Genomic DNA, 27634 nt, shown 5'->3' on the forward strand with positions numbered 1-27634 from the left:
TTTAAATACGGTCGAGGAACCTCTTTTCCGGATGAATTTAAATACGGTCGAGGAACCTTTTTTCCGTATGAATTTCAAATCGGTCGAGGAACCTTTTTTCCGGATGAATTTGAATACGCTCCAGGAACCTTTTCTCCGGATGAATTTAAATACGGTCTAGGAACCTTTTCTCCGGATGAATTTAAATACGGTCGAGGAACCTTTTTTCCGGATGAATTTGAATACGGTCCAGGAACCTTTTCTCCGGATAAATTTAAATACGGTCGAGGAACCTTTTTTCCGTATGAATTTGAATACGCTCCAGGAACCTGTTCTCCGGATGAATTTAAATACGGTCTACGAACCTTTTCTCCGGATGAATTTAAATACGGTCGAGGAACCTTTTTTCCGGATGAATTTAAATACGGTCGAGGAACCTTTTTTCCGGATGAATTTGAATACGGTCCAGGAACCTTTTCTCCGGATGAATTTGAATACGGTCGAGGAACCTTTTTTCCGGATGAATTTAAATACGGTCGAGGAACCTTTTTTCCGGATGAATTTGAATACGCTCCAGGAACCTTTTCTCCGGATGAATTTAAATACGGTCGAGGAACCTTTTTTCCGGATGAATTTAAATACGGTCGAGGAACCTTTTTTCCGTTTGAATTTCAAATCGGTCGAGGAACCTTTTTTCCGGATGAATTTGAATACGCTCCAGGAACCTTTTCTCCGGATGAATTTAAATACGGTCTAGGAACCTTTTCTCCGGATGAATTTAAATACGGTCGAGGAACCTTTTTTCCGGATGAATTTGAATACGGTCCAGGAACCTTTTCTCCGGATAAATTTAAATACGGTCGAGGAACCTTTTTTCCGTATGAATTTGAATACGCTCCAGGAACCTTTTCTCCGGATGAATTTAAATACGGTCTAGGAACCTTTTCTCCGGATGAATTTAAATACGGTCGAGGAACCTTTTTTCCGGATGAATTTGAATACGGTCCAGGAACCTTTTCTCCGGATGAATTTGAATACGGTCGAGGAACCTTTTTTCCGGATGAATTTAAATACGGTCGAGGAACCTTTTTTCCGGATGAATTTGAATACGCTCCAGGAACCTTTTCTCCGGATGAATTTAAATACGGTCGAGGAACCTTTTTTCCGGATGAATTTAAATACGGTCGAGGAACCTTTTTTTCCGTATGAATTTCAAATCGGTCGAGGAACCTTTTTTCCGGATGAATTTGAATACACTCCAGGAACCTTTTCTCCGGATGAATTTAAATACGGTCTAGGAACCTTTTCTCCGGATGAATTTAAATACGGTCGAGGAACCTTTTTTCCGGATGAATTTGAATACGGTCCAGGAACCTTTTCTCCGGATAAATTTAAATACGGTCGAGGAACCTTTTTTCCGTATGAATTTGAATACGCTCCAGGAACCTTTTCTCCGGATGAATTTAAATACGGTCTAGGAACCTTTTCTCCGGATGAATTTAAATACGGTCGAGGAACCTTTTTTCCGGATGAATTTAAATACGGTCGAGGAACCTTTTTTCCGGATGAATTTGAATACGGTCCAGGAACCTTTTCTCCGGATGAATTTGAATACGGTCGAGGAACCTTTTTTCCGGATGAATTTAAATACGGTCGAGGAACCTTTTTTCCGGATGAATTTGAATACGCTCCAGGAACCTTTTCTCCGGATGAATTTAAATACGGTCGAGGAACCTCTTTTCCGGATGAATTTAAATACGGTCGAGGAACCTTTTTTCCGTATGAATTTCAAATCGGTCGAGGAACCTTTTTTCCGGATGAATTTGAATACGCTCCAGGAACCTTTTCTCCGGATGAATTTAAATACGGTCTAGGAACCTTTTCTCCGGATGAATTTAAATACGGTCGAGGAACCTTTTTTCCGTATGAATTTGAATACGGTCCAGGAACCTTTTCTCCGGATAAATTTAAATACGGTCGAGGAACCTTTTTTCCGTATGAATTTGAATACGCTCCAGGAACCTTTTCTCCGGATGAATTTAAATACGGTCTAGGAACCTTTTCTCCGGATGAATTTAAATACGGTCGAGGAACCTTTTTTCCGGATGAATTTAAATACGGTCGAGGAACCTTTTTTCCGGATGAATTTGAATACGGTCCAGGAACCTTTTCTCCGGATAAATTTAAATACGGTCGAGGAACCTTTTTTCCGTATGAATTTGAATACGCTCCAGGAACCTTTTCTCCGGATGAATTTAAATACGGTCTAGGAACCTTTTCTCCGGATTAATTTAAATACGGTCGAGGAACCTTTTTTCCGGATCAATTTAAATACGGTCGAGGAACCTTTTTTCCGGATGAATTTGAATACGGTCCAGGAACCTTTTCTCCGGATGAATTTGAATACGGTCGAGGAACCTTTTTTCCGGATGAATTTAAATACGGTCGAGGAACCTTTTCTCCGGATGAATTTAAATACGGTCCAGGAACCTTTTCTCCGGATAAATTTAAATACGGTCGAGGAACCTTTTTTCCGTATGAATTTGAATACGCTCCAGGAACCTTTTCTCCGGATGAATTTAAATACGGTCTAGGAACCTTTTCTCCGGATGAATTTAAATACGGTCGAGGAACCTTTTTTCCGGATGAATTTGAATACGGTCCAGGAACCTTTTCTCCGGATGAATTTAAATACGGTCTAGGAACCTTTTCTCCGGATGAATTTAAATACGGTCGAGGAACCTTTTTTCCGGATGAATTTGAATACGCTCCAGGAACCTTTTCTCCGGATGAATTTAAATACGGTCTAGGAACCTTTTCTCTGGATGAATTTAAATACGGTCTAGGAACCTTTTCTCCGGATGAATTTAAATACGGTCGATAAACCTTTTTTCCGTATGAATTTGAATACGCTCCAGGAACCTTTTCTCCGGATGAATTTAAATACGGTCTAGGAACCTTTTTTCCGGATGAATTTGAATACGGTCCAGGAACCTTTTCTCCGGATGAATTTAAATACGGTCTAGGAACCTTTTCTCCGGATGAATTTAAATACGGTCGAGGAACCTTTTTTCCGGATGAATTTGAATACGCTCCAGGAACCTTTTCTCCGGATGAATTTAAATACGGTCTAGGAACCTTTTCTCTGGATGAATTTAAATACGGTCTAGGAACCTTTTCTCCGGATGAATTTAAATACGGTCGAGGAACCTTTTTTCCGTATGAATTTGAATACGCTCCAGGAACCTTTTCTCCGGATAAATTTAAATACGGTCGAGGAACCTTTTTTCCGTATGAATTTGAATACGCTCCAGGAACCTTTTCTCCGGATGAATTTAAATACGGTCTAGGAACCTTTTTTCCGGATGAATTTAAATACGGTCGAGGAACCTTTTCTCCGGATGAATTTAAATACGGTCGAGGAACCTTTTCTCCGGATGAATTTGAATACGGTCCAGGAACCTTTTCTCCGGATGAATTTGAATACGGTCGAGGAACCTTTTTTCCGGATGAATTTGAATACGGTCCAGGAACCTTTTCTCCGGATGAATTTAAATACGGTCGAGGAACCTTTTTTCAATGAAACAATACGCAACTTGGACCGCATTGAAATTATGCGAGAAAAGAGGTTCCGGTCCTGCAACGGAACCCATTAGAATTTATGAGTTTCTGGACCTTCAACAACCTTGCTTCGATCTATTCAGGAGAGCTCCCTGGCATCCTTCCACCTTTAATTCTCATTTGCACGCCACTGGATACGTTCAACATAATCAGACGCGTCTGAAAGTCTAGTGTTCATTTCCAAGATCCTTAAGTTTGAATGGAGCCTGGCCTCAAGTGGGGAAAGTGCAGACGAACTTGCGCAATTGGGAATTCAAGCGTCCAGCATCTTTATTGACTACCTCGCTTAATTATAAAGAACCAACCTTTAACAGCGTCAAATTGCAACTTCGAAACCAGAGCGGAAGAAGCATCGAAGGAAGCAACACGGATGAAGACTTGGTTGGGGAGAAAGGTGAAAGTTTTCAACATTTATTGGGGACAATTTTCAAGGCCGTCTCATGTCGAAGACCAATTGCAGGAGCTGGATTATGTAACGGATCGGCCGAACGCATATATCGGAGTGGGTTGTGTAAGGTACGTGGGCATTTTTTGAGCTGACCGCATTCGTGTTAAATGACTGGAACTGTGTGCAGTGATGAACGTGGTGCTCCTGCTATGTTGGCCTCTGGTGCTTCTGCTCGCTGGTCCTAGCACCGCTTCCAACTACACCCTGGATGACATTCTGTCCGTCTACGACCCTTATGTGCTCGTGCCGGTATGGGCCACCAAGAGGACAGAAGTGTCCACCGACTGTTTCGTCTCTATGGAGAGGTTCTTGCATGGCCTCAGGACGGATGAGCTATGGGCTCTGAAAAGTTAGTATTACTAAATGTACTTAACGTATGGTATATTGGGAAATGAGGTGGGCTGTCAATTGGTGTTTTACTTTAGGTGTTTTCAAGGGCGGAGAAGAAACTATTTCAGGTAGTTCTGCTTTCGTTGGTTCTGATTCTTTTTCTTTTCCTTCCCTCCTCCGCCTCTATCTCTGTCCCTTTCTCCCTCTATCTCCTTACCTTTCTGTTTCACTCATTCTCTCTCTCTTTCTCCCTCTATCTCGTCACCTTTCAGTTTCACTCATTCTCTCTCTCTTTCCCCTCTATCTCCTCACCTTTCTGTTTCACTCATTCTCTCTCTCTTTCCCCTCTATCTCCTCACCTTTCTGTTTCACTCATTCTCTCTCTTTCTCCCTCTATCTCCTCATCTTTCTGTTTCACTCATTCTCTCTCTCTTTCTCCCTCTATCTCGTCACCTTTCAGTTTCACTCATTCTCTCTCTCTTTCCCCTCTATCTCCTCACCTTTCTGTTTCACTCATTATCTCTCTCTTTCCCCTCTATCTCCTCACCTTTCTGTTTCACTCATTCTCTCTCTCTTTCTCCCTCTCGATCTGTCACTCTCCCTCTGTCTCGTTATCCCTCTATGTCCTCAACTTTCTGATTCACTTTCTCTTTCTCCCTGTTTTCTCTTTCACTTCCTTTCTCCATCTCTTCCACTTTCTATTTCTCTCTCTCTGTATCTGTTTCTTTCTCACTCTCTTATCTATTTCTCTCTATTCCACTTCCTCTAACTCTCTTTCTTTCTCTTTACTTTTCTCTATTAATTTATCTCTTCTTCCTACGTCAACCATTTTAGGTCACCATCTTATCTCTTGTGTCAATAACGACCAGTAGCCAGAAAAACATGAGTGGGATGCAAAGAGGGTTAGGGAATATTTCTGGAAGGAGCCACATACATTATAATCTACTCTTAAATACATAAGTGGCTTCTTAGAGCTTTACGCTGACCACTCGGCCACAGAGTCCGACGCTCTCTGAATTTTCTTTCCCTGTCTCTTTCTTTCTTCTTCCTCGTTTTCTCCCTTTCTCCCTTAGTATAGTCTCTCTGGCTTTCTTTTCTCTTTCTCGTATTCTTTTCCTTTGTCTCTCTCTGTCTCTTTTTCTGTGTGTTTCTTTTCTGTGCATTCCTCCTTTCCTTTTCGTCTCTTTTTCTTTCTTCGCATATTGCCTCCGTTTTAATTTGATTGTCTCCATCTCTCTTCCTGTCTGTGTGTTTTAGGCCTCGTATCTAGCTCTATTATTACGATTAACGATGAACTTAAAATTCTGAAAATATCTTACGTATTTAAGCTGTTTGGGCGGGCTAAGAGACGTCCCTGAAGTAGGCCTGACTTTAAATTGAGGGTCAAGAGAATGACGAGTTTCTTATATTTTAAATTTATATTCAAGGGGGTTTTACATCAATAATATGATAAGTACACAAGGAAAGGTGAATGTCGTGTACTTTCTTGCTAGTTACTGCTATGCTGATTGAAGTGTCAGGGTCATTGATGGCAACATTCATCTAAATCCGCCCATGAGTATTCACAAATGAGGAACAATGCACATGAAGAAGTGTAAGATTGCATTTACGACAATTGTTTACCGACCCGATATTGGTGCATAAGCAACAATGGAGGACTGAGGTGACTTTGTAGGCAGGTGAATTTAAATTAAGTTTTAAATTCTGAGCTCTCTATGTAAGTTTTAGAATTTTATGTACAGAAATCTATATACGTACATACGCAAAATATAATCGGAAGAATCCTCAAATTCTTAAGAGTGATAGTTTAAGTCCATTTTATGCACAGATAGGCTAAGCGGGACTCGACCTACAGTTTAAAGTGACATCCGATCTACTACATGTCACCCACGACACTTTAATTACAAGGCGACAACGTTACCACTACGCAATCGACGAGGCTGGAACTCTCGGATTGAAAAATGTTTCTGTCTGCAAAAGTCAGAGTTAAGAATGATATGCACTAAAAAATCAAGCATGATAACATGCGCTTTTTATGTATTACAATATTGTAACACCCTGATACACTAATAAACTCTACCGAAGTCGAAAACATTACTTATAAAATGTAACTAACTAACTAACTCTCTAGCCTTCTTAAACCCGAAGGTGCATGGCTACAGCAACATAGGCCTTCCATCTGTCCCTATCCTGACCAAGATCTAAATACTCTTTTCCATCCCTACCGATTTCCTTTAGGTCCATCTCAACGTTATCCCTCCATCTTCGTCTTTGTTTTCCTACTGGTCTCTTACCATCAGGTTTCCCAACAAGAATCCTGTAAACTCTTCTTTCCTCTCCCATTTGTGCCACATGGCATGCCCACCTAAGTCTTCTTGATTTAATTATTCTAATAATATCTGGACATGAATAGAAATTATGTAGTTCTAAGTTATGTAACCTTCTCCACTCACCTGTCTCCTCATCCTTTTAGGTCCAAATATTTTCTTAAGGATATTATTTTCAAATACTCTCAATTTATGTTCCTCTTTCAATGTAAGGGACCAAGTTTCGCAAGTTTTTTTGAGAAAAGTTCCTATATCCCTCAATTTCAAATTGGTTTAAAATATCTCTTGAATTACACCCGCCGCTTGTTATCTTTAGGTAAGTCTATTTATATTTGGTTATCCTAGTATTTCTTTACTCCCCTAAAAGCCTCCCCGATGGCGTAGTGGTATCATTGTTGTCTTGCAATCAAGGGGTCCCGGGTTCGATACCCGATAAAGGCATGTAGCAGTCCCGATTAGCCTATCTGTGCAAAAAATGGACTTAAAACAACAACAACAACAATTCCCCTAAAGAAATTACGGTTTAGGCACTGTCGTGTCCGTTCGTCTGTCTGTCTGTTCGTTCTTCCGTTCGTGTTAACCATAGTTATCTCGGAAACTACCAGACCTGAGAAGACAAAAGTTTCTTGAACTGATAAACCTGCAAAATATCTCAATGCAAGAAAAACAAACTCTATCACCCCATAGGTCTGGCAGTGACAGGCAATAATTAATCAAAAGTGAGCTTTCGATATCTCGAAAGCTATCAAATAGGGGGCCAATACGCCCAAATATATTAACTACAGCATTTACTGTAACTTTAAAGCTTTTGAGATTAAATTTGTACAGAACATTGGTTTTCTCTTACATTCGAGCGAAATCCGTCAAGGCATTTCAGGTTGGGAAAATATAAGAAAGTCTAGGTTTATTTCTATAGATTAAGACACGACAATCTCGGAAGTCTTAGGGGATGACTCCGGTTCTCATTTTCCAATAACAGATATCTAACATAGTGTGTAGTTAGTTTAGGAGGGACGGAAAGTCGAAATGCTGGCAAGTCACCAAATTTTGTAACCACGAAAACTGCAGTACATATAAAGGTTTAAAACTGAAATTCTTGCAGCTATAACTAGATACGCTGGTGTTGCACTTGAGCCAAAGTATTTCAAGGTGGGGAATGAAAAATAAATTTTTCGTGGGTTGCAGATGCTACAAATTCTGTTTATATTTTCAAATCTCTCTCACTAGACCTCATCATGTTCGGACGAAAAAATCAAACGAAAACTTAGAATAATAGAATCTGTGTAGTTACTCAGAAACTAATATATATATATATATATATATATATATATATATATATATATATATGTAACATTTTATAGATTGACAATCTATGTCATCAAAAAATGACAAAGATAGAGATAGTGACCTATCCGCAAAAGTACAAATATATTTTGTTGGGAATATGGCGGTAAGTTACTAGCTAAGTAAAAAAGCGATCTCGGTCTGTTTAGCGTTTCCTGGGTTTATGTTTAAGTTCACTTTATGCACAGATAGGATAATCGGAACTGGATTACAGTTTAAAGTGGAATCCGAATCATTATGTATCTCCACCGGAAATCTAACCGAGGATCCCTTGGTTAATAGTCAACGACGCGAACTACTTAGAAAAGTACACACTAAGTTAAAATTTTGTGTAATGAAATCGAATTCAAATGCTATTTTTTCAGACAAACACACGCACACATACACCCCCCCCCCCACACACACACACACACATATATATATATATATATATATATATATATATATATATATAAATTCTCATTACAAGTTCGTTAAGAATTCTATGACCAATAGGGGCTTCCCCGATGGCGCAGTGGTAGCGCCATTGCCTTGTAATCAAGGGGTACCGGGTTCGGTACCCGGTGGAGGCACATAGTGGTTAAACTGTATGTCCAGTCCCGATTAGCCTTACTGTGCATAAAGTGGACTCAAAACACCAAATCAAACCAAATCTATGGCCAATAAAGCGGAGCATATGCCAATGTTTTGATAAATACCCAGTGAGCATATCGTGGTAGTGAATGCAGCTCCAACAAATGTGGATATTTATGATCTTAGATATATACATTGCTTTTAGTTTTAATATAGATATATTATCTCAGGTGTCGTTGTCAATAGGGGATGGAGTTGTCCATGTAAGATATGGTGGGTGCAAAAAGCCGAAGTGCTGATGCACAGAATTTTAATTTCAACCAGCCAATCAATTTTTGAAAAATTGAAGCCACCAAATTTTTAATATGGTTTAGGCAATGATAAATATATTTTACAAATAAAATAAATTATGTAACACAAGTCTAAAAAAAGGTACGTGAGTAGGGAAAAATAAATACAAGATAACTAACAATATGTATATTATGTTATTTCTAAAGCGTAGAAGCTAAATTCTTCACATGTAAAATGAACATATTACGCAATACATGCCACTACATGTTAAATAACAACATAAACTGAATAATACGATGCTTAACAAATTCGTCAGGAATTTGTTACATAATTAAGAACAGTCCTTTGTTACGAAACGTGCTGCTCGGCTCCCAATTGTTAAAAACCAAAGAATTTTTAACACTCTAATTTGAGGCTATCATGAAGCCCAATTGGCGGGCAGAAGTTACGTACGGCAATGTGTCGACGTGTGTGATAATGTTGAAAGGGTAATGACATGATGGGATTGGGTGTAAATGTTTGGAGTCACGCACTTTTGAAAACCCTGACTTTCAAATTCAATATACACGTCGAGTAATGGCTCTATTGGCGGTGATATCTAACAGATGTTGCGAGGCGTCAAAAACTTGTTCTCGGCTATGATGCCTGCGGCAAGGAGCCATACCTACGCTGGGGCTCTAAAGTTGGATAACAGAGAATATTCACGCACGAGAAGAGAAACTAGGTTTCGTTATGATTGAATGGCTTCCAGCTCCTGCTTTTTCTTGTAATTTTCCACCTGTTACAAAGAAAGCGCGATCCAGCATTTCAAAACAGTGTGTCTTGTCTAATCGTGGTTTGGGTTTGTATTTTATGTCAGTTATATGAAAAGACAAACTAATCGGGATTGGGCCTATAGTTCAAAGTTTGATCCGAACCACGATGTGCCTCCATCGGGTATCGAGCTCGGAAACTATAAGGCGTCTACGTTACTATACCATCCGTGAGACTTTAATCGTGGTTATGCATCTTTCTTCTTCTTCTTATTATTATTATACTTTTCCTTAATTCGAAGTGAAATCTTTAAGAATGTAATGGTGTTGGTTAAAGAGAAGGCGACAAGAGAGGAAATCACATTGAAATTTGAATTCTAGTGTTGCCCACGAGACGAGACTTTGGCCTGTCTCGTCTCGTGGAAGTCTCGTGTAAATGCTGTCTCGTCTCGAAAATATTATATTGTCTCGGGGCACATGGTCAATCTCGTCTCGTCTCGAATTTTTAAAAGCCTGTCCCGTCTCGTCCCGTGGACAACACTATTGAATTCATTTCAACATAAGTGATACATACATCACTTGAAGAAAAAAACCCAGCATGTTAACATCTGCTTATGGTCGCTAGTGCAAAGTTCCCGAAAATTCTGGACAACTCCGGAAAAAGCTGAAAGTAATTCAATATTTCGGAAAAAAATACCTTCTACGAGAAATTGTAAACTCTTGTTTGTGCCTTCTCGAACCGTCAAAGGGGTCCCGGGTTCGATACCCGCTGGAAACTCATAGTGGTTCGGATCTCACTTTAAACTGTAGGTTCAGTCCAGATTAGCCTTACTGTGCATAAAGTGGACTTAAAACACAAACTCAATCAATCAATCGAACCGTCCAACATTGAAGAACCCAATTCGAAATACTGTACCAGGGTAAAATTAACTTAGTGCGTCAGGGGAGGTGGTATTTCCTCGGGAAGAATCACATTTCCTGTACACCTAAATACCATAGGAAAATTGATATATGGGTTAAAAGTTTGTTTTGTTTACTGGTAGGGTGGTAAGTGGGGCGTAGTGGCTAACTGGGATGGCGTCTGCCCTCTGCGCCGCTGTCCAGCACTGCCATCACTTTGTTTACATCTCTCCTTATTTGTACGTACCAGTGTCGACTTCACAATAAGAACTGCTGAACCACTAAATTACTTACGAGAGAATTTTGTCAATTGAAATGTACTTACTTTGCATTTCAAAGAAAATGTAATGGCAAAGTTCCTAACCACAATCTGTATTTAGCGTCGTTTTTCTGCTTATTTTGGCTTATCGAGTCGATAATGATGAGTGACGATTAGGTTAAATTGATGAAGATACTCTCACGAAGAACACCCGTGTTCAGATCGGAAATCGAACCTGGAAACTGTATCCGCCACTTAAGTAACTCCTTATTCCCTACATGCTGAATTCTATCTCGCTTTCATTCCGAAGTGACAAGCGGCACATGCCACTTGGGAGCGAACCAATATCAACAGCTAAGTTGATATTAGCAACATGGCAGGCCGCACAAGCCTTGGTTGAATTGGTGAAACACTAAAGTGACGTGATGAGTGTCGTTTGTCTCTTTGGAGTGAAATCTTTCCTAGGCTTACCACATTGTTCCCATTTAAACTGGACTTTGCAGACGTCAATGGTCTGAAGAAAGTCCTTGTGTGCAGGGATTTGACCAGCATGTTGCAGACTCTGGAATCGCCGAATTCCAGGCAAACGCATCTTTCGACGGCTCGTGTCCTTACCTGCCAATGCTGATGTCCGCTTCTGTTTGGGTCCCTAACCACGTGGCTATACAGGGGACCGAAGCAGCCGATGCTGCCGCCAAGTCTCGTCCACCTGCTGCCAGCTTGCGACCTGCACAATGCGTTTCGTTGATGCCTTCATGACACTTGGCAGGAAGATTGGTATAAGGTAACGGGGAACGAGCTTCACGCTATTAAGCCCATCGTAGGTGCATGGCGTTCCTCGTCTCGTCTCTCTCGTCGAGAGAAGTAGTTCTTCTTACCCGACTTCGTATTGGACACAGCCGTCTGACACATGGTCACTTACAAGGGCTGGACCCTCCGATGTGTCGTGCTTGTAATGTTGTTTTAAGTGTTCAGCATATTCTTGTTGAATGGACATATTATTGCTTTCCTTCGACAGACCGTCAATTTTCCCACCCGTTTGTCACCCCTGTTGAGCGATGACAACGTTGTTTTATCACGTGTTTTTATTGTTTTGAGAAGAGCTGATGGAAACTTTTAGTACCTTCTGACTTTTTTATGTGTTGTGTTTGTCTTCTGCAGGTCCCTTTACAACCTTGCACTTTCAATTTCTCCCAAGGGCCATTTTACATAATTTGTTTTAATTTCTTTAAAGTCAGAATGTTAGGTAAGGGGACATTTCCCCGCGTACATTGAAGAGTGCAAAATGGCCTCAAGTGGCGACGCACCCAAAAATTTTAATTAATTTATCCATTCATTCATTCAAGCTGCATGACTTGAAGTTCAAACAGTGTTGCCACCACTAGAGAAACATTCTGTTTTATGTTTATAGCTGTAACTATAATGTATGCATGCAATGATTTCAAGGCGTACACTACGAACTGATTTGCCATGTAGCATTACACCTCGTGGTCATAATTATTTAAAACACATTGATATTACACCTTTACATTACTTGAAATACATTATCTTTAATGAAATTATGTTTTAAGGAGGACGGAGGGTTTATCAACAATTCTAAATTCTATTCTAATAAAAAATGTAAAAATAAAGAGTCCATATTTTTCCCAATGGCACTGCATTTAGGTTGGATCCCACTACCCGGTTCTCACTGACTTATCCTATTTCTATGTGACGTGAAAAGAAATGCTATCCTTTAACTAATAAAATATAAATTTACTTTCCCAAACTGATGGACCTTGGTAGGGCTTTCTTTTACTTTCTTTCGTTGGAGCTGGAATTCTGGGCCTATTCTCGGAGTGGGTGATCTAAGGTCAGAGTTTCCCCTCATGTCCCCGCATAAATGGGTATCTGGGGGCAACGCTTGGGGGGGGGTGTTGATCACATTACCTAGAAAATGGCCGAGATCGAGATTGTGTGTGACCCTACCTAAATGTGCCTTAATGGCACGATGCACGTGGAACTTTACCTTACCTTTGATGGCGTCGCAATTGTTTCATATACTGGCCTTTTCACAAGTACCGGAAACGTAATAGAAAAGAAAAAGAAGACTACAAGAACAATGCGGAGGGAAGTCCTGAGGATAATCCAAGCAAGCTTGTAAACCTGGACTGTGTCGTGCATTTCATAGACTTCACTAGAATATTGATGTGAGGAAAAAAACAACATGTTGAAGGGTGGGAAAACACATCTTATCGGTTCCTAAGCTTAACGAAGCCACAGCGGCAGAGTGGATCGGGATGGAAAGATAGAGTAATACAAGCTTGATGGGCGTATAACAAAGCTGGTGTTAGTAGGATCTACTTGAACTCTTCTGACCCTGACTTCTCCGTTTTATAACCGGTTGTACCTAATGTTCTCACACCTTGATAGATTTCGTGTCACTCAAGTTCAATAGATTAAGTACTATCAGGAAATTGGGCCTGATGCTTGAAATCTTCGGTGAACAATAAACACAACGACGTTATAATTACGTCACAGCGCAAAGAATAATAGTAACTGTATAATAAGTAACGCTGTGTCTAGGCGTCCGAAACTGGGGCTCCAAATTTCATTCTAAGATTTATTTTCAGGTTAATATAGGAAAAGAAAACTGTTCAGCTTTCGGAAAATTCTCGTCTGTTTTCATCTGGACCTATTTCAGGAATGGGCCTAATGCTGCAGCATCAATAGCACCCACCTTAATCCGGCCCTGGGTACTATTAAAGTGTCTGTTATGTTTAAACAGTATTTTAATCAAGAACAAGAAACAATGAAACGAAATCAAATCAAGAAATTTCCTAAGAAAAGTGTGATATGGAATCTCTCAATCATTACATGAAAGACACTGTATTCCTGGTTGTATTTTTGACATAACTAACTTGTTAAAATAGCTATTTACGTTTAAAAATAATTCTCTCATGCATGCTATTCGGGAGAGTTCCAACTACTTCCAGATTGACCAATGCCAACTCTTTCCCCACAGTGGGCACGCTGTGATGTGCCGTGCCGTGGAAAATGAAATAAATCATATTAACAACATACGAACAAAAAAAATGATTCGTGAGAATGCTATACAAATAATTGTTTTTAGTTTGTTTTTTAGAAAAAACTACAAATCATAGACGTGTTTTTAACGTTTAAAGCATGATGTAAATATGTCATCCTTGGATGCAACTATGACCGAATGGTGCAAAAGTAGTTTCTTTTCTCTTGAGACAATTTCAATTGGATTTCCTTGTAGTTAGTCTCTGTAATCAATGTTATGTTTCACTTGAATGTGTTGGTTATTTATATATATAAAAAAGGCAAGGCCACTGGGAATTGGTGTCTAGTTCTAACAATGAACTCTGACTTTTCAAAGACTCGAACGTATAAAACCGTACGCACAGGGAAATATTATGCAATTGAGGAGCGTGGGGAATAGAAATGCGACAATTACTTCGGTCTGAAATAACTTGAAGAGACCTGCGTGGTACTCATTTCAATACATTACAACTTGTTCATTAACAGGCTCATGACGCTTCGGCTTTCTTGATCAATCTGCATACTGGGTACGACCTGTTTCCTCTTCCTTGTCATCGAGTTCTGTTTCGTCAACAATTACATAAAAGTAACGATTTGTCATTGTTGCCTTGTCGTACTACAGCACTGCAATTTATTTCGTATCCAGATTTCTTTTTCCAATGCTTGAATTGGGCGCTTCATGTCTCTAGGCAGTGTTGTAGTCCCAAAATTTTCAGAGGGTACACACAGAACCCAAAACGTGTCCATTGACACATATATGTTGACTCCAATAACACATTAAAGTGCATAAACTGCAAATGATGCACTTTTTGGTGTGTCAAAATACACAAAAAAATTTATCAAACGACACTTTTATCAACTAATGTTAGGTGTGATGCACTAAAAATGCATCAATTGGGAAGGTCAGATAAGACCATTTCAAAGATAATTTCACTCTTAATGCATCAATATACTCAGCTAAATGTGTAATTTGGTTATCTTTGAACTGATCTTGTCTGATCTTCCCAATTAATGCATTTTTAGTGCATCACACGTACCATCAGCTGATAAAAGTGTCGTTTTATACAATTCTCTAGTTTAATTGCGACGAGATAGAAAAATTACTGTCAAGGCTGACCACAAGATGTTCACCAAGGAGGGAGCGCAACGAAGGAGCGGAATTTTCATAGCATAAAAGGGAAAGAGGGGTTATATCCTCATATTTTTGGTAGTCAATTTTCGTCATAATTTTTTGACCCATCAGGATTTTTTTCTTTTATCTCTCACTTTTATTTTTAGTAAGTGTGCTGGTATATGAAGAAAGGGGAGATATACTTCCATTAAACTTTCTGTAGAGTGCCAGTTGTAAGTTAAAAGCTTCAAACCACACCCTTAAACATCGTGTCAAATTTAAACATTCAATAAAAATATTGAAATAAACTAAAAAGGTCGTAATTTAAATCAATAATAATTAATATCTTCACTTTAAAAGCACATTCGCTGCTTTTAACTGCCTCTTATTGGAAGAGAATCGCATGGGGGTGAAACGACCTCTTTACGTGATATAACTCGTTTTGAGAAAAAGTTTCAATCGTGACAATCAGGATATTTTTGTGACTTCCAGGAGAAAGTTGGGCATTGATGTAAATCAATAGTAAATGTTATTCAACAAGCTGATTAGCAAGGTTCAACATTAACACTGTTTAAATAAACTACTAGAAATAATTCGTTGGAACACATACTTCATCAAAATATAAATATCCATAAACTATACATCATATTTCCTTATTGCGGAGGTCGGTCTACATTTAGGCCTATATGTTTTTCAGTCACGTTCTTGTCATATTAGATTTCAACTTATGTACACAATTTTTACCTTTCAGAAACAACCAGGTAGGTAAAATACCTGTAAGGCACAAATTTTGGATGTATCTTGCCCTCCAATCTTCACCGGATCCAATCACCAACAAAAGTTTCTTCCAGATCATTCCTTTGGAATCCAAACATGTTTACTTCTTGTGATATCGCACTCACATTTCTCAAGTCGTTTTCAAATTCAATAATTAGATACCGATTGAGATCTGCAAATGTTGTAACCTCTTGATAACTTTCTTTTAAATATCCACAGAAGTTTGTCTTTTGCGTAATCTATAAACAAACAATTGAAACAGTATTCGATAAATGTATAATCTCAACAAAATGCTTTTTTACCCTCGGTTGACAATTTTCTTAATAGGCAGTAAGAAAGCAGAAAAATCTTCAGTTTTGTTTTTCCATTTTATACACTCACATGCTGAAACCGTTTCTGCTCCTACGAATATACTCGATGGATGTAGATTAGATTAATTAATATGAGGAACTAATACAGTACATAGGTAGTTGTGCACATAAGTTACGCAAAATGCATGCTTAGAAAACAAAAGTTTCATGAAGAACAGAAGTATTGAGTTGGGGATACGGTATGACAAAAATGCTTCTGTGTGTACAATGGTTCATAAAAATCAAGGCAAGAAACGCACAGAAATGGAAGTTTTTCTTACAATGATTGTATGCTCTATAGATTTGTAATATACATATTATTTCAGATATTGTTTTTGACATAAGTACGCTTACTGTATTTTTCATGCAGAACTATCAAATGATTGCGCTCATCACACTACTCTTAACCAAATGCTAAGAATACAACACTGGGTTGTGTGTTAGAAAGATATATCTTTGTGTACATAATTAGATTACTATCTCTTTTTTACGAAAAGAGCACTGCCTACAAGTGAAAGATATCAAACATATAATTACAAAATCGTATTCATAATTATACAGTAAAAACTGCATATCCCGGAACCTATAAGAAGGAAACCTGTAAATACGGAAAGAAAGTCCCGAACGAACCGATTTTATACCTGAAAATGGCCTGCTTAAGGCGGAAACCTCCTTAACGCGGAAACGCAACACCATTTAAAGACCACCGAGATGTTTTTATTCTCAGTAAGACGGAAATTTCGTCCTTTATTTTTTTTTCGTTCGCAAGAAACCAATGCAATACTGTAAGTTGAACACGCCTCTGTTGCCACTCGCTTATCGGTAACATTGTCGATATGGAAGAATGCGCTACAATACTCATAGCTGTTACGATTCCGTTTCTTTCTTTCATTTCTTACCCTCTTTTTCCACCTTTCTTTGTCTATTTCTCCTCTGTTCTATCGTCATCTTTCTATTTTTCTTGTTATCTCTCTTTCTTTCTTTCTTTTTTCTTCACTTTTATCTCAATCTTTCTTCACCTCTCTTATTCCATCTTTCAATCTTTCAATCTATGCAGATCGCGCTACGACGCCAGGACTCCCGGGTTCGAACCCTGGCATGGGCATGGATGTTAGTGAGTGTCCATTTTACTTTGCTTTTTGTGCCACTTTTGGCTAATTTGCGAAGATGGGGATGAGTGATGATATGATGAAATTGATGAATGTATCGCATTTTTATTCATGTACGTACATGCATTAGTACTCTACATTATAAGTAATGCGAAATGTAAATCTGTCTTTCCATTATTTCCTGCAGCGCTTTATACTGTATTTAAAGTCAACCCTGTATAAGAAGGGAAACTGTTAAGACGGAAAAGTTTGCTCGGAACCATCATGTTCCGGGATAGACAGATTTTACTGTAATAACAATTGTTTTATTCTTTTGTATTTGCAAGGCAATTATTTTGAAGGACACAACGCTTAATGTTTTTGTTAGTTCACATAATTTTTCTGCTACTTTTGGCTTATGGCGACGATGGGGATGAAATGATGGAGGGGAATGTAATAATTAAATTCTTTTCACAATTGGTCTTAAATGTAGAAAGTATATTACGTCATTCATATGTCTTTTATGTGGTTTTACTGTAATAACAATTGTTTTATTCTTTTGTATTTGCAAGGCAATTATTTTGAAGGACACAACGCTTAATGTTTTTGTTAGTTCACATAATTTTACTGCTATTTTTTGCTAATGGCGACGATGGGGATGAAATGGTGGAGGGGAATGTAATAATTAAATTCTTTTCACAATTGGTCTTAGAAAGTATATTACGTCATTCATTTCTTGTTAATTATCTTAGTTATGATCTTGTTTATGTAATGGTGTCATCCCATATTGAACACTGTAATTGGGCATGCGCCTGCTGTGTTCCAATTAAATAAATAAATAAGTAAATTACGTGCATTGATGAAGGGACACTCACAAAGGGACTTTATTGAACACGCACGGCCACTGAGGTGGCATACATCATACATGTCGTCCTTCATGTATCCGAATTCGAGTTTTTGTTTTAAGTCCACTCTTATAAACAGATAGGCTAACTGGGACTGCACCTACAGTTTATAGAGGATCCGAACTACTATGTGCCTCCACCTGGTATCGAAACCTGGACCCCTTGATTACAAGGCCATGACATTACCACTACGCCATCAGGGAGGCTTTATGTACCCATTACTGATACTATAAATGTCATACTTCCCTTTTGCTTAGCTCTGCTGTTATGTCTCTTCCTTTCTCTCCTTGTCTGCTCTTTTCTCTCCTCACTCTTTGCAGCCGTGTTTTTTTCTAAATTTGTTTCTCTCTTTTCTTTGTATACTCCTGTCTCACTCTGTCTCTCTCTCTCTCTTGTGGTCCCTCATTCCTCCAGTTTTGTGTCTATCTCTTTCTTCGCTTATTCATTTTCCTTTCTGTTCTTTCGTCTTTTCGCAGAGTCGTTCGCCGAGATAGCTAAGTGGTCGACCTTCGTTCTCTTTACTCAATTTCCTGGGTTCAAGTCCTTTCCTGCGCATGGGTGCTCTTTATGACTTCTCTTCCCAATTTGATCTAATCAGCACTCAACTTCATCTCCACGATTAGTGACAGAAAAGCGACGTAAAAATACAAATACAAATAATTTTGGCTATAAAGGAGAGGCAATGTTCACATTCTAAGACCTTATGTAACATAATATCAAATTGTTGAACATCTTTTAAGGTAATTAATTACTGTTACAGCCATTTCAAAAACTATTTCGGAAGAATTACTAAGTGTTGCAGTGTAATCTTCCTCTGGTTGAAAATGAGAATCCAAATTGTTTTCAATAATGGGTTTAATTTTGTTTTATCAGTCTGTTCACTTATTGTTATTAATTATACTTTCAGTAATGGATAAAATGTTTACTAACGTCATTTTGTATTTTCAGTGATCGACGCCAGTGGTCGCCACCCAACTGCTTTCTTCAACGGAAACTCGTTCTGGGCTGGCTCGAAGCAGCTGTGCGAGTCCGTCAGAGACGATGGGTTCTCCAGAAACATGACCCTTCCCTTCTCCGTCAGGTTCTACTCGGTCAAGGTCCACCTCGACTTCTTGGAGGAGACACATCTGCATGTAAGTTGCACTTGCAACATTAGGTCCTGCATATATGTAAGTCCTATTACAACTTCCCTCGTAGAAAATGAGGTTATGGATACGTACTAAAGTTCTTTTTCTTCTCCAACACTACAGTATTATGGCGTTGGTTGCTTCATTCTTTTGCGTCACTGTTTTCACAGATGTCGAAAATATCTGTACAAGCAGAAGAAAGACAGGGCATGGAAGTGGCAGATGACGTGGAATTTGCGTACATATCTGAATGCAAGGAAGTTATTTGCTACTTACCAGTTCACAAAACTCCCTTCACGCTATATCCAGGCTTACGACTGTCAGCTGTGTAGTTTTTACTAATTTTCTATATAATAATAATAATATAAATTATGTAATAATAATGATTTAATGATATAATTTTATAATAATAATAATAATAATTTAGTAATATAATTTTATAATAACTTAGGATAATAAATTATGAAATAATAATTCTAGATTTTACTAATTTTCAATTTTTGGCGGTGTTTCAAATGTATGGAACGGCTGTGGTAGAACCATTGCGGTTCACAACTGGTGGTTTAAAAGTTTATTTTGTCCCCATTATTAGGTTTGAAAAAAAAATACATACAATACACGAATTGATCGAAGAAATTTTGTTATATTATTACAAGCTTCAAAGCTCTTTATGGTAATTTTTTTCAATTATTTACTTTGAAAAGTTGGAAGGCTTTTCAGATTTTTTTCCAGAAAATTCACACTTTGGAGCAGAAAAGTGATCGAAGACATTTTCCTTTATCATTATATGTTTCAAATTTCTTTGTGAAAAATGTAATTCTCGAGTCTTGTTTTATGGACATCTTCTTCCTTCTGGCTGCCGGTTTGGCAAGTTCTATCTTTTTAAGAAGCAAAGCTGAATATTCTACGGATTCTTTAAATTCTTGTAGAAAACTAATATATTCGGTGATTGCTTGCCAACAGATGCATTCAACTTGATGTTCAACTTGTCCCTGAGCCAGTGGTAAAGCGAGCTGACGTCGTCTCATACAGAGCTGGTGGTACGGGTTAACCAGATCACATGTTTTGCCATTTTCTACAAATTCCAAGACACCTGTAACTTTCAGCATCGCAGGTGTTAGTCCTACCGCTCTTCACTTTCCTTTTTTGAAAAAAACAAAATAATAACGTGTATTTTTACCAGTTTTCTTAAAAATCTTTTTCTGCTTTTCTTATAATCGATATCTATATTGTTATATTTCTGTGTTACAATTCGATATATGTTGGTAATTCGTTACTTCTAGTTTGGTACACACACACACACACACAAAGAGAGAGTGGTGTATGTTCAGTTTATCCTCTTTGTAAATCAAACTCTAAACTTAACTGACTTGCAAACTTCTTAAGTTAGTCGATTTAATTTCAGGATTCTGACGTGAATGTTGGTATGTGTCTTCCGCAAGACTGCAGCCAATACGATGTGCAGAGGATTACGGAAATTTCCCTGGAAGCAGCTGGTCAGTTGCCGAGGAAAGTTAGCGTGCTCGATACAAGAGTCCTACATGTCACTTACTCACCATGGAAGGAAACTAAGTTCCTGGTTGTTGTGTAAGTTATTCTCTCTCCCTCTTTCTTCCACATTGTGTATTATAGGTTGCTGTCTCTCTCTTTCTTACATATTGTGTATTATAAGTTGTTCTCTTTCTCTATCTTTCTTACACATTGTATATTATAAGTTGTCCTCTCTCTTTCTTACGCATTGTGTATTATAAGTTGTTGTCTCTCTCTTTCTTAAACATTGTGTATTATAAGTTGTTCTCTCTCTCTCTCTCTCTCTTTCTTACACATTGTGTATTATAAGTTGTTCTCTCTTTCTCTTTCTTACACATTGTGTATTATAAGTTGTTCTCTCTCTCTTTCTTACACATTGTGTATTATAAGTTGTTGTCTCTCTTTTTTACACATTGTGTATTATAAGTTGTTCTCTCTCTCTCTTTCTTACACATTGTGTATTATAAGTTGTTGTCTCTCTCTTTCTTACACATTGTGTATTATAAGTTGTTCTCTCTCTCTCTCTCTCTCTCTTTCTTACACATTGTGTATTATAAGTTGTTCTCTCTTTCTCTTTCTTACACATTGTGTATTATAAGTTGTTCTCTCTCTCTTTCTTACACATTGTGTATTATAAGTTGTTGTCTCTCTTTTTTACACATTGTGTATTATAAGTTGTTCTCTCTCTCTCTTTCTTACACATTGTGTATTATAAGTTGTTCTCTCTCTCTCTCTCAGTGGCGATGCTACATAAAGGGCAACTAGGGCACTACCCCACAACAATTTTAACATAAAAAGTTCATCTGAAGAGACGATCGGTATATACGCGTAAATATTTTTTTTTCCCTCAACCCCTACGTTGCTGCAACCAGACTTACAGGGTATGCACCCTGTGCGAGGTTAATATATTTCTCCGTCCTGTTGGAGAGAGTTCAATCTCGGCTCTGCCCCGGAGACGTGACGTCACTGACTGATCCAAACATTTACAGCATCGGCAAGGGAGAGTCCCCTCACAATGGAAAAGCGCGAAATTCGTAGCCGTCTCTGGGCAGGGAACGAGGTGCCCTGCCCATTCATGTTTGCCTCATTCACCGTTCAGTGTTTCCAACGCTTGGCAGGCAGTTCATTCGTTCTTCCAGCCTGCAGCAATAAGATAGAAAAAAAATCCCTCGAATTCTTCGTGCTTGTTCCGGCGACCTGAAAAGTTGACAACACTTTTTATTGCACAAACTAGTCCCTCGTATTTTCAAAAAGATCCTCCTTTCTTCCCATTGTAATACGGATTTGGATTTGAGTTAGTGTGTGAGTTTGCGTTGCGTTCCGTCTGTGCGTATTGGCCGCTTATGAAATAATTAGTTTTTCGCCATTTTATAGTTACTGTACGTGTTTATTTATTTGTGTAATTGTGTCTGTGTTCCAGCAACTTGACATGCAGAATATCTTCGTAAGTATAAACGAACTTTTTGGGGGTATATGGCCAATGTAAAATGTTGTAACTGAACTTAACGCTGCATCATCTTCCTAGTTAGTCATTGATATTAGTGGATACTTGGTGAATATGACATTGAATCATGTAGAAACTTTAATATCTACGCCTTTCAATTCATTGACAATGGAAGAGAAACTGCAGTGTAACATTTTTCTAATCATTCCAGTATCTACCCAAAGTTTAGTTACTGCAAGAGTATAGGGTTCGGACGTCAATATTCGAGGTTTTTTTTTATTCATGTAATTTGTTCCATACGTTGCTGATATTTCGTATTCCTACGTAGTGAGTATTTAATGCTCTTTGGAGAGATATCTTGATCAGAATGTTAATTTTATTCCAAATTGTTCGAACAATTTACTTACTCCATATCAAGGAACTCCCCTCAAAAACCTTAAAGAGGAATATAGAGGTAAACTGCCCCCCCCCCTCCCCACCCAAAAGAAAAATGTGCCCTGCCTGACTGAAAAGGCACGCGCCGCCCCTGCTCTCTCTCTCTCTCTCTCTCTCTCTCTCTCTCTCTTCCTTACACATTGTGTATTATGAGTTGTTCTCTCTCTCTCTCTCTCTCTCTATCTATCTCTCTCTCTCTCATTCTTACACATTGTACTGAACGATGAGAATGAATGATGAATTGATGAATGGATGGAGGAATAAACAGTAGGATGCACTCATTCCTCACCCAGGGATCAAACCTGGGACTGTAGCTTTGTAACGCATTACACGGACCACTCCACCACGGAGGCCGACATAATGAAATTGATTATATGGATTCAAGGAGTCTTGAAAAATTCACTATCTATTACTCAGTGCATAAACAACATAATTTATTGCTTATTTTCGTATTTTATAGTATTGAATTTGCTTGCAAGGGAAAATTAAAAATACGGTATTTCAAGACTGATTTAGTTAATTGTCTGGAAATCGACGCAATAAATGACAATATCAAACAACAGTTCTTTGGAAACATTCTTTCTCGGTTCTCAAGTAAAATTTGAATATTTTCTGTCGACTGATTCTCGCGATAATCGTGACCAAATTTATATCGTTTGCTTACACAGGCTTGATGGAGAAAATACTGAAAATTTCGGCAGGGTATAAGATCATCTTAATCTGTCTAAACTAACGCCACTCGTTTCGAAATCCCTTTATATCATTCAATTTCTTGCCTATCACTGAAATGACACCGTTTAAAATTAATTACAAACACTACATGTTACAGCGGCCATTTTTCACTCAACTCAATGAGCAGAAAAAACGACATATACATAATAACTCATAGAGAATGCCATATGTGGGACCCCTACCTCCATACCCTTTGTATGCCTTCACGGCGAAGTGCGATGCACAGGGCGACATTAAAATATTCTACCTATAAAATTGAACCGATCGAGATGAAGAAACATTTACACAACATACTAATTTAACGATTTACAATTTTAATACGATAATAATTACCTAATAGTACTCAAATATGTTACAAAAATATGCATGATTTCGGTACTTTCCAAAGGAGAATGATACACTGAGTTTTACACAAACATTTAAAGATACAAAATACTTATTATTTTTCAGTAATAATATACTATTTGCCCGATTTACGACTAACGAATAGGTCTAAGTTAATTTTCCTGATGCGTGTATTTATATATGTATGTATATGTGTATGTATGTATATATGTATCTATATAATTTACTCATAAATTAATTGAGAAATACTTCACCTTGTGCAACTGTTCACCATAAGGCTATTGAATATGCTGCTCATTCTTCATAGTAGAGATAATGTTGTTCAGTAGAAATACAGTAGATTAACAACGGCAATAGAATATACGTATCTATTAGCATGATTTATCATTCTTGTTGACCATATTTCTATTTCAGAATTATGACAGCTGTAGTCTTCGTGCTTCTTATGATTGGAACCGTTCTGGACCTCCACCTGCGATCCAAAGAAAGCTCCCAGAGTCTGGGAATGTCCGTGACAACGCTGCTCTGCTGTCAGAGAGCGGACCCAGAAGAACAAGAAATGAAGATCGAGAAATTCGATGGAAAACACAACAATGGAAAATCAAAGAATGGTAAAATTTATTCTACGTAATAAGAGCTCCACGTAACAAATGACTACAACTCATAAGTTGATTGTTTTGGCTATTTCATGATGACTATTAAGTTCTTGCTTTCAATATACAACTCATAATTTCATTAGTGTTTTTGGCTACTTCGTGAAAATTATTAAGTTTTTGCTTTCAAAAGAAGTATTTTATTCATCAAAATTGAACGGAAATTCAAAGGAAACTAATGATTTCAAGACAATCAAAAGTAATCATTTATGGAAACTACTGAACAGACTCCCATCTATCCGTTTTCGTCGCAAGCAAGATCCATATTTTCTACTATTGTTATTTTCTTGTGATAGAGAAAGGCAATTCAGAGTTCATGAGGTGGAAGAGACAGTAGGAAGTACACACAACCGGGCTTACTGTATGTAAAACAATAGTCTATGTGGTAATCGCTCTTTGCTTGTAGTAGTCTTTGTAAACCGTTCGCAACGACACAATCTAAGTTGTAAACAATAAAAAAGTAGTTAATGTCCAAGGAGCTTCTTGCCGACATCTGTGGCAGAGTGCTTAACACAGCGCGCTACGACGTCAGGGATCCCGGGTTCCAATCCCGGACTGGGCATAGTTGTTACTTGTGAGTGTTTCATCATTTATTGCATCGTATCATCACTCATTCTTATCTTCGCGATTACCCACAAGTAGCATAAAAGTAAAGTAAAATAAACAAAATCAATGGTAAAGAAATGAATTGCAATGTCGCCTTCGGTGCGACCGATTCAGAGTTTGTTTTCAGTGAAAGACCAAAAATATATGTGTGAGTGTAGTCTCAGCTCGTAAGTTCAGCTGGTAAGATACTAGATAGAAATGATAGCGTTCTTGAGAGTCAGATAACAGCGGCGATGGGATTCGAGTTAGCAACGAAAAGCTGATTGGCAGGCCTTGCCTCTCAAAGAACTGAAATTTCCCTTATGCAATAAGAAATAACGTACAGCTGCATAAATAATTTCCACATACGTTGTGGATAATGTTAGAATGGGCACGGTATTAGATTTCTTTATCTAAAACAGATTCTAAAAATTCCAGGAACTTTCGTGGAAGTCCTCCTTGCCTTCAGCGTCTGGACCAACATCCTGAAGATCTTCGACATAAGCGTCTCCAAGGACACTCTCCTGCCCCTGCACGGAGTCAGAGTTCTCAGCATGATGTGGATCATCGCCTTCCACGTCTGCACCATCACCTTCAACCACTCAGGTAAGAGACAGAAACTTTCGGTCGGTCGGGTGAGTGATTTTAGGGATGGGACAGATGAATTGGTTGGTACACCATCGATACCGTCCGATATAGACATATCGATGTATCTGTCAAATTTACATATTTCTTCAAATAACCTTATTTTAAAAGGAATTTAAAGGTATAATACATGCTCCCTAGTATTCTAAATGAAATGTGCAAGTACGCAGTTTCTTTCTCTAAGAAAATCCATTGCAGTCATCTGGTTACAAACATTAATTAAGAGATTGAAAGATCCATCAAAATTCTTGTAGAAAACGGATTTGTTTGAAATAACAAAACACATTTGTTAAGCCTTTTGTAATCGTAAAGAAAACAAACAAAAATACCCGATAGCCTTCACTAAACTAGGTAATTTTGAGTAAATGTTTTGGTATTCCAAAGCAAATGTGTAATTAACAATTTGGATCTATAATCAGGGGCGGCTCAAGATAAAATTTTCACCCGGGCGAAGTGAATTTTTCTCCCTACTATCCACCCTGTCACCTGGATTTCCAACGGGCTCTCCTACTTTTCATTCCAATAAAACCTGGTCCATGTTACATATATCTTTGCTTAAGTGATTCAAGGTTTGATTATCATGATCATATGAGGAATATGTACGAACAAGATATAGCTAATTTCCCACTTTCCTTAACACGTGCCAATTTTTTTGCCCGAGTTTACGGTGTTTCTTCCCAAAGTGCACTGCGTGATGACGTCAAATTTATTATCGTCCATTGTAATAGCGTATATTAAATTTCTTCCGGGTGTATGGATGAATATGTGGCTTTCGGTGTCACCATATTTCATGATTATAATGTGTAGAGCCATATTGCATGTAAATAATATCTGTTCAATTTATTTTTCAGATAACAAAGTCCTCAAAGAGGAGTTGCAGCGCGACCCCACATATCAGGGTATGATGGGTGCAACATTCGCCGTTGACAATTTTTTCTTGATAAGGTATGGTTATATTATATTGAACAGTGAATTTAAACTATTCAAAAGGAAAAATGAGTTGAAACAATAATTTACAGTGAAAACAATTGCACACGCAATTTGGCTCCTTTTGCATAAGAAAAGTAGCGCCCGGAGAGTTAATTCCACTGAAATATAATTTTCGTCAAAATATGACATTTGTTCTTTTAAATCAAAGCCACAAGATTACACGAGTTAAAAACAATAAGATAAATAAGTAGATATATAAATATGAACTGCTTTTTAAAATACCACGAAACTTACTCCAACCGAAAAGGTCGAGAAACTTTGTAAAGAAAGAAATTTTGAATTGGCTAATAATGTATAGAACAAGCTTCTCAATTGTTCGCCTAACATTGAATTTTATAAGAAAAAAAATGGTTCTCATTTCGCTGTTAATGCAATTCTTACGCCCCAACAGTGTAATGATAGTTTATATGACAAGAGATTACTTACAAGATTCATTGCCTAACTCTTGTTTTTTGATAAATTTCTCCTATTGTTATAACTGTAATACTGATCAACTTACAAATAACTGTCCAATGAAGAGAGCATGTGTCCTTCCGACATTGCATCAAAAAGTGTTCACTTACTTTTAACAAACTCAAATTAAAAGAAAAATTCTACTATACGTACATAAAAAAATGAATTAAAAAAAAATCGAATTAGAGAAATGTCAGCGTAACTATATGTTTCACTTTGTAATGTTTTAAATTGGAATATTGTTAAAGCACTTGGAAAAAAGAATTTACGATGTTCAAGATACATGTAGAATTACAAGACTTCAGCCATGGCCAGTGGACAATAGGCAATTGAATATGAAAGTCGTATACGAGACTAAGAATTTCACAAACCAACGGTACATTGACATGGTCTTGAACAAGGAAAGTATTTATGATCAAAAATTTGAAAATTATTTGTACATACCTATTCTCCAGGCACTGGTCCTAGAATAGTCACTGGTCTCTGTTGTAAATTGCCTCTCTTGACTGTTGTTTGAATTCTCACTTTATGAAATTTACCTTAAATGGAAGAGAGAAAAATGTAATCAATAAGCAAACTTTTCAGAAACAGCAAG

The 27634-nt window shown here is 37.9% G+C and overlaps 1 protein-coding gene across 1 annotated transcript in view; it reads left to right on the plus strand.

The window, feature by feature from the left end:
- Positions 1-4007: 4007 nt before the first annotated feature.
- The window catches only part of LOC145991470 (nose resistant to fluoxetine protein 6-like), a 47378-nt gene continuing 23751 nt past the window's right edge, over positions 4008-27634 (plus strand). The window contains exons 1-6 of the mRNA XM_083127477.1: positions 4008-4397; positions 19049-19233; positions 20633-20814; positions 24128-24324; positions 25390-25557; positions 26448-26541. Of these exons, the coding sequence (XP_082983603.1) occupies positions 4178-4397; positions 19049-19233; positions 20633-20814; positions 24128-24324; positions 25390-25557; positions 26448-26541 (1046 nt within the window). The 5' untranslated portion in view covers positions 4008-4177. The remainder of the gene's footprint in view (positions 4398-19048; positions 19234-20632; positions 20815-24127; positions 24325-25389; positions 25558-26447; positions 26542-27634) is intronic.

The sequence above is a fragment of the Lepisma saccharinum genome, chromosome 8 (assembly GCF_977018435.1).
Source record: "Lepisma saccharinum chromosome 8, izLepSacc3.1, whole genome shotgun sequence".
Lineage (NCBI taxonomy): Eukaryota > Metazoa > Arthropoda > Insecta > Zygentoma > Lepismatidae > Lepisma > Lepisma saccharinum.